Source organism: Cupressus sempervirens, chromosome 11, assembly GCF_028749045.1.
Source record: "Cupressus sempervirens isolate cs-2001-9-10 chromosome 11, ASM2874904v1, whole genome shotgun sequence".
Classification (NCBI taxonomy): Eukaryota; Viridiplantae; Streptophyta; class Pinopsida; order Cupressales; family Cupressaceae; genus Cupressus; species Cupressus sempervirens.
The window spans coordinates 527,294,690-527,303,024 of NC_143128.1; the positions used below are offsets into that span (position 1 = coordinate 527,294,690).

The window sequence follows — 8,335 nt, forward strand, 5'->3', positions numbered from 1 at the left end:
GATCTATATAGCTAACTTGACAACTATAGCAATTCATCCATTACTCGGTAACAACATAGAAAATTGCATAACAATAGAGTAACTCATCCTTCTAATCACTTCATTGCATCTTGATTTATGCTAATAAATCCTTTTCATACCTTAAAAGCTTGGAATTGATGCAAAATATATCATCTCAAAATGTCAGTTTCATACATGGCTTTGATTGCCTAGTTAAGGGTGATGTGATCACCTAATCCATTAGACAAAGTGACCTTATCTAGGCTTGATGTACTACAATCTTCCTTCTTTTTCCATGTCTTGTTCATCTACATCTTTACCTTTTCATCATCTACCTTTCCTTTTCCTTGTTGAATTCATCGCTCAGTGCAGGCTATCGAGTTGGGCAGTTTCTTCTAACATGACCAACCTTAAGACAATTGAAACATACAATCTCATTCAACCATCTTTTGTAATTTCCTCTGAAGTGTTTCCTTATGCAATTTTTAGTAACATGACCATATTCTTCGCAATAGTGATAACTATAACTTGTATTGTAATCCCAATAGTAAGAGTTTTCATGATGGTGTACCTTTGTTTGTTTGAAGTCTACTTAGGTTTGGATTATATGCATTCATATGCTTTGTGTCCATACTTCTGACAATTGTAACAATATCCTTCAAATTTTTGACTATTGATGGTCTTGGTCCTGTATTTATGTGTCTGATGTCCTTGCTTCTTGTAGTTGTAACAGTGTCCTTGGTATTTCTACGTAGGGTATTCTGATTGCCAGTGTTATTTTTGCAGACATTTGTTGTGTGACCTATTTTTCCATAATGATGACAAGTGGGTTTTTTGGTATTTCGCTTGTTATTCTTTTGTTCACCACTTTTAGATGATTCTCCTTTCTCAGTAGTAGAATATCCCAATCTAGCAATATCATCACTTATTCTTGGTGTGTTCATTAGTTTTTCAAAGTACTTTATGGATTTACTAGGCGTATTAAGCCTTTCAATGAATTCCTTTTATGCTTTCAATTCGTTCTACAGTAGGTCATTTTGTGATTTTAAAGTTGTAATCTCAATGCCTTTCCTATTCAATTCTTGATTTATAATCATCAGTTGATTCATTGTGTCCATTTGCATGTTTGCAAGTTTTTGCACATCTGATGACTTCTCCTCAAGTTTGTTTGCCAATAATCTTTTATCCCCTTCAATCATGACTTTATCTTCCACATCTTTCTTTTTCAGTTCAAATATCTCACACAACATAACTGATTGAGCTTCTTGTTCCCTTTTTAGATTCCTGACTTCTTCACTTAGGGCACTGTTCTTTTCCACTAGATCTCTAATTGTTACATCAAATTCTCTAGAATTCTTGTCTTCAAATAGTCATGTAGTGTCTTATTCTTGATATTGAGTGTCATTTTGATGAATGGCCAAATCCTTTATTGTCTTTGATGATTGTTGTAGTTCATTTCTTTCTTCCTTCAATTGATGTAGGGCAAGTTGTATTTCAATCTTCTGGTTCTCAATGGTCTTTCCCAATTTGTAGACTTCCATCTTCAAGATCTTTCCTCTCAAGCTATCCAACTTTACTCTCTAAAGAACAAGGCTTTGAATACCAATTGTTGGAAATATAGATGGGAAAGTAAGTTCTGAGGTGGGGGTGAATCAGTACTTAAAACTTTTACCATAAAATATTTCACCATTCATCCATCTCATAACTTAGCATATAAACTAAAATATGTAAGCATACATCACATCCATAGCATAATGTAAATCAACGCATAACAAAAAAGATTTCAAGGCTACCCAGAAACCCTCCAAGGAGAAGGTAAAACTGGGGTGGGGATGACACCCACAAATCTTCACTACTGTAGCAATAAAGTGTGGCCAATTATGGCTACAAAGTTTTGATCATAAGCTATGATCTACTCTATGAAATGTTTACCCTATGAAAGGATTACAGAGACTGTTTTGTCTCACCTTGACTAAAGGATTTAAACTCACAATTAAGTAAGCACTCTATTAGGAGATTTAAAAAAGTCTGTTAGGACTAATCTGTTAAGAGATTTACCATGTATCAGCTGTCAAAATGATTCACTACCTAATCCTTCGATTAGCACCCTTCTACTAGATGTTAGATCTCCTCTTTACCGATTATATATTGATCCTCTTGATCAAATCCCTTTTCTCTAATCCTTCGTTGCTTATCTTCTCAGCTGGTTATGTTCTCATCAACTGGTTCTACAATACTGATCCTTTAATTAAGCATCTTCTCCATGCCTCCTTTCACACATGATACTCCTCTTCATATCTCTATCTTTGCTATACTCCCTGTTAGGGTTTACCTCTTTAAATAGGCATTTGGAGACGATCTTAGGTAATAATCAACGGCTTTGGTTGATATCTATTCCTGCTTAATGCTTCCCTTTTCTGATTTACTGCATGGGTCACATAGGAATGCGTGATATGACTTGATCCTTATCTCTTAATATTGAATACTAATGTTCATGTTGGCTAAAAATGGTTTATATAGGATTTTGTGCCATTACAAACTTCTATGCCAATGACTAATTACTTAGCATCAATAGGTTTTGATGCTCAACCTAAAGGGTGCTCTCTATTGTTTGCTCAACTCCTAAAAGGCTCAACACATACTGTTTGCTCAACTCCTAAATCACTTGACACATACTGACTGCTCGACATAGATTGTTTGCTTGGCACCTAAGTGACTTGGCACATACTTCTTGTCATATCACTCAACATGTATTGTATGGACACTTATGCTCGACATGCTCTATTCACTTAGCTTGCACTATTCACTAAGCCTTAGTAATGACTCGGTCACAATGATGACCAACCAATTATGCTAGATAATGACTAAGTGTTTTGTCACGACTTTGTCAAACCCATAACAAGATTAACAGTTCACCACTAGCATTCAAGGGATAAATCCTTTTTTTGTATTGGTTCCTAAATCCCAACTATGTTTATTAACTCCATGCATAAGCTATATATGCACATGCGTGTACACCTCACACTCTCTATCTTTATCTCTTTGTGGGTGGGTGGGTGTGTGTGTGTGAAATTATATCACTACTATTATATTTATTGTTAGAATTTTATGTTAATATTATTATTATTTTTATCAATAAGAGGCCAAAGGAAAGATTAATTATTATGTGTTTTGATTAATTATTATTATCAAGTATATTCGAACCCAAGACCTCCTAGATAAGAGGTTCGCAATTTACCTTTGTGTTGTAGGCTCTTGCATTTATGTTAATATTATTACATGTAATAGCTATCAATTCTAAAGAAAACAATAAAATTGTACACATTTAATGCATGATTTTTTCTTCAAAATAAATTAATAAATAAGATCATTCACATAATGCAACACATTTTGGTTGCCTACATAGTGAATTGAGACAATGAAGCATTAAACTTTCAACTACATTCATCAAATAATGAATTGAGACAATGAAGCATTAAACTTTCAACTACATTCATCAAGTGATTATACACCTAAATATGGAAACAAATGTACTTGAAGGTACTATAAAATGAATGGTGAATAGACAAGTATTTATAGCCTTGTCCACTATGTAACTCACATATCACTTTGAAAAAAGATAATAAAAATAATATGCATTAGTTCACAATGAAACTATGTATATTTTTACCCATCAACCATTTAACAACACTTTCTTGTTGATTTTCTGGGATCGTTGCAAATGTACTAAGCACTGCCATTCATTTGGTATGTATCTTCCAATTGCAACCACCTCTTATATTTATTAGAGAACGAGAGAATAGACATATCCCTTCATGGAACATGTATGTCCGTTAACATAATTAGAATCTTTTAGTTATATGTACGTATGTGTGTATACATATATACATATTGATGTAGTTTATTCAAATAAAGCTACAAACATCAACATTTCAATTATTATTTTTATTTTAAAATCATTAAAATATCTTATTTAACTTTCACCATACGTACATACATATATGTATGTATTTTTCAATTTAAATAATATACAATACTATTGAATTGTTGAAAGGAACAAATTTTAATAAATATATTCTAAATATAATTGTGTGAAGATTTTTATCAATGTGATAAATAACATCGTTATGTGATTCATAATGATTATAAGCTCCATCCACTTATTTACTTTACTACCAAAATGTGCTTATTTATTTTACTAACAAAATGTGCAAACTAAAGATTATAAGAATTATACTTAGATTCACCTCTCGCATAAGATCTCGAAAATTAAAATACCAATATTCTCAATCAATTGTTTTAAAATACTCTCAACCTTATTCCTTCACCTAGAGTAGACTTTATTATTATTATGATGGTGGTGGTGGTGGTGGTGGTGGTGGTGGTTGTTTAAACCATTATTTAGTGAGAGGGACGTAATGGAATTGTGGACACACAACTTGTGAAAAGCTTCCAAGCAAAAATCTTATTCGCTTGTTGCAACAAAATTTTTTTATTCCCTTGTTCTATGACCACATGAAACACTCTCTCAGCAATATTCATAAGATATCCTTGCAAGAGGAAACCAGCATTAATAAGGGTTACATTTCAGTAGCGCATTCCTAGTACATCGCGTCCTTTGCGGCACATGTAAGAGCGTACGAAGAGGGACACCCGAATAAATAAATGACACACGGAAAGAAAAAGTCTAAACAGCCCAACATAAAAGTTGAATATGTCACGCAAGGTTGGCCCCAGTCTAGGGACAAAACAAATTGATTTTTTTCTAACCCCACTAATACTCACTAAATGTGACCCCACGCGGACGACGACTTTACATCAAGTGCCCTCACCACTACCTCACCCTGACGTTTATTAAACCAAATTTAAGCCAACCAAAAGACACCTATCTATCTATCAAATTTACATTAGATGGAGTAGGTTGATATCCCCAGTAATGTTATGGGCCCTTCTTGCGCACTCACCACATAACAGGAAAATTCGTGCATTTCACTTTAGTTGAATGGGGCAACCAAATTATGGAGAACATCTCACCTATCTATCTGTAGAAGGCTACTTTTTTAAGACAATATAATGATGTTCCCCAAGGTTTATTGTTAATTTTGAAGTACAATAATAAAATCATAATTTTAACGCTTATAGAATGTATTTTCAAAATGATTTTTAGAAATTGAATTGTTTTAAAAAGAAATTTAGAAAGTAATTTAATTATTATTGATATAAAAGAAATTTGAAAAATAATAGTATAATTGTATTACATATATTATTATTTTTTGTGTATGAAAAATTAGTCTAATTCTTTATACATTTATAATTTTATTACCATAAATGATAGGCCATTATTTTTTCATTTATACATCAGTTTGAATTTAAATAAATTAATCATTTAAAATCAACCATATACTAACTCAGTGAAACAATTTTATATGCCACTTTAGATTATTTATTATATTTTAATTAATATTGTAATCCTGAACAGTCTTTATAGTTAGATTTATATATATTATTATAACATCACATTATTCAATATATATATATGAAACTGGTGCTAAGAATAATTATTTAAATACATCAAATTAATTCAACTATTTAACTGGTTCTAGAATATTTACTTCTATGAGATAAGCATTAAATCAGGTGTGTAACATAAGTGATTATAAGGCGTATTGGTAAATTGGAAAACCACAGACAGGATTTCCAGATTATTGAGTTTTGACAATGCAAATCTATTTTTTAATTTATTTTTTGGTCTCTGAGAATATTTCAGATAGGAAAGTCATGAATTATTTTTCTCCTAAGCTTGCTTCTTTTGGTTGTAAGAAGTCGTCAGATTAAACTAAACTCTTGTTCTCTAATTTCTAGGTTAAGAATCTCTAACTTAAAGAAAATGCAAAGGAAAGAAGAATTTCATAATCAACTGTGAAACTCAATCTGATCGGAACGCACAATAACAATAGATCACCGTTCATGATTGAATTGACATCAATTGTGAAAAACAGCCTGTTCGTAACGAGTAACAAGAATGAAAACAAGAAAATCTACAATTGTCATTACATCACATTAATATCAGAATTATTTTTCTCCTAAGCTTGCTTCTTTTAGTTGTAAGAAGTCGTCAGATTAAACTAAACTCTTGTTCTCTAATTTCTAGGTTAAGAATCTCTAACTTAAAGAAAATGCACAGTAAAGAAGAATTTCATAATCAACTGGGAAACTCAATCTGATCGGAACGCACAATAACAATAGATCACCGTTCATGATTGAATTGACATCAATTGTGAAAAACAGCCTGTTCGTAACGACTAACAAGAATGAAAACAAGAAAATCTACAATTGTCATTACATCGCATTAATATCAGAATCAATCTTGTATCTCAAACTTAAAAAAAAAACACAGTAAAGAAGAATTCCAAAACGAAACTGTGAAACTCAATCTGATCGTAACGCACAATAATAATAGATCATCATAATTGACATCAATAGTGAAAAACAGCCTGCTCCTAACGCGTAACAAGAATGAAAACAACAAAATCTACAACTGTCATTGCATCACATTAATATCAGAATAAATATTGTATTTCACAATAGTAACAGAATAGTGAAAGATATCCCATAATAGGGGCTACAGAGCTTATAAAAACCTAAAGAATGTTAAAATTTATCGCCATCATCATCCACTCAATTGAATAAACAATACTGCATAACCTTATGACCAGAGAACATTAAGGCAGATGAAGTCTCCATCTCCAATCCGGCGGCAAATGAAACTTCATTCTCCTCAACGAAAGCAGCCGCCATGGCCGTGAGATTCATGTTGCTCCCTGTCAATTAGGTCCTGCACATACTGGAAAACCGAGACCTGGCACGGAATAGTAATCGTGCCCTTCTGTTCAAATCCATATTCCTCCTCGGCTTCCTTGAGAAGCTTCTCGAAGAGCGGGTGATTTATGTAAACCACCGGTATAATGAATCGCTGCTGCTGTTCGCCCTGTCCAACATAAACCGCGAGGCAGCCCTTGGGAACATCCTTGTAAAATTCTTCCCCTTTCCTGAAACTTAAATGCAAAGGAAAGTGAGGAAGGTGCAAAGAATGATGCATCTTGCCTAGATGCGGCAGATGAAAGTGATGACCGTGACTCTTATGGCCTTTCCCTGAATCCTGACTATTTGGAGAGCCGGATCGATTTATGTTATCGCTACAACCAGAATTTGAGCCTAGAGCACCCTTTTCCATACAAATTAACAATCAAACCCTAATACACAGCAATCTTACGGCTCGTTAAAGGAAGATGCAGCCCTTGTAAGAGAAGATTTTTGTTGTGCTAGAGAATGGCCAAGGATCTGCAACGGAAATAGCGAGCGTGAACTCACTGAGACACAAGTCACACAAAGATCTAGGGATATTGGACATGATAAAGATTCCTACCAGACTACACAAATTTTACATATATGAAATCTGAAACAAACAAACATAAACCCTAACTTTGCACCCGATCCGATCTTTCAAACTCTGCACTGAAAACAGAAGCTCAAGAAAATATTTGCAACGCTCAGAACAAATATTTGCAATGCACAGAAGAAATAAAGCGATGGGAGAATGGGCGAAGGAGCGGAGATCCCTATTTATAGGAGTTGTTTGTGTAATGTAGACGTATGTTTGAAGTCATCCATACGCGCCGCGCCTCACAAATTGTAAAATGGCCTTCGAAGCCTCCGGAAGTGTAAAGAACAAGGGCGGCAATAGGGGACTAGTTTTTATTAATTATTCTTTTACCAAACCATAGCCGTTTGTCAACCGTTCAAACCCAACTGTCCTTGTCCACACTTAAAGCGTTTTGTGATATTATATGCTTGCTAAACTTTTTCTTTTTCTTTTGCTTAAACATCATTACAAGCAACTCAAGCAAGCCTTGGTGTATTCCACTCCGAAGTGCCCAATTCTTCTATTCACATGTCAAGGACGAGTTTATTAATAGATTTTGTGCCTGGAAAAATGGAGATTAATTTCCTAGAGTAAGCTTATGAGATAATATTTAAGAATAGGTTTAAGTCGTGTAGATGGATGGTCTTTAAAGAGGTTTGAAAGTGATGGGTGGTCTTTAAAAGAGATTTGGAAGGAAAGAATGTGTATTTTCTATAATAAAGTGATAGTTGAAGCTAATGACACTTTATCTTTGAATGCGTTGCTGATCATGGTACGCATATAATCAAATTATTTCTGGATTTGACCGTGTCCTATTTTTGACATACAATTGATTTTAAAAACAATATGATTCAATACTCATGGATTGTGAAAGTTAATGTATGTAATGGTATGCATAGTCAAATATGAGAA

General features: G+C 33.5%; 1 protein-coding gene across 1 annotated transcript; it reads right to left on the reverse strand.

Moving 5' to 3' along the window:
• Positions 1 to 6,531: 6,531 nt before the first annotated feature.
• LOC149530686 (auxin-responsive protein SAUR32-like) lies at positions 6,532 to 7,730 on the reverse strand. Its single transcript, XM_089810442.1, has one exon. The coding sequence runs from the start codon at positions 7,232 to 7,234 to the stop codon at positions 6,779 to 6,781; it is 456 nt and encodes a 151-aa protein (XP_089666568.1). The 5' UTR covers positions 7,235 to 7,730; the 3' UTR covers positions 6,532 to 6,778.
• Positions 7,731 to 8,335: the final 605 nt, after the last annotated feature.

Coding starts and splice junctions, on each gene's coding strand:
- LOC149530686 (XM_089810442.1), bottom strand. CDS start 7,234: ATGGAAAAGGGTGCTCTAGGCTCAAATTCTGGTTGTAGCGATAACATA.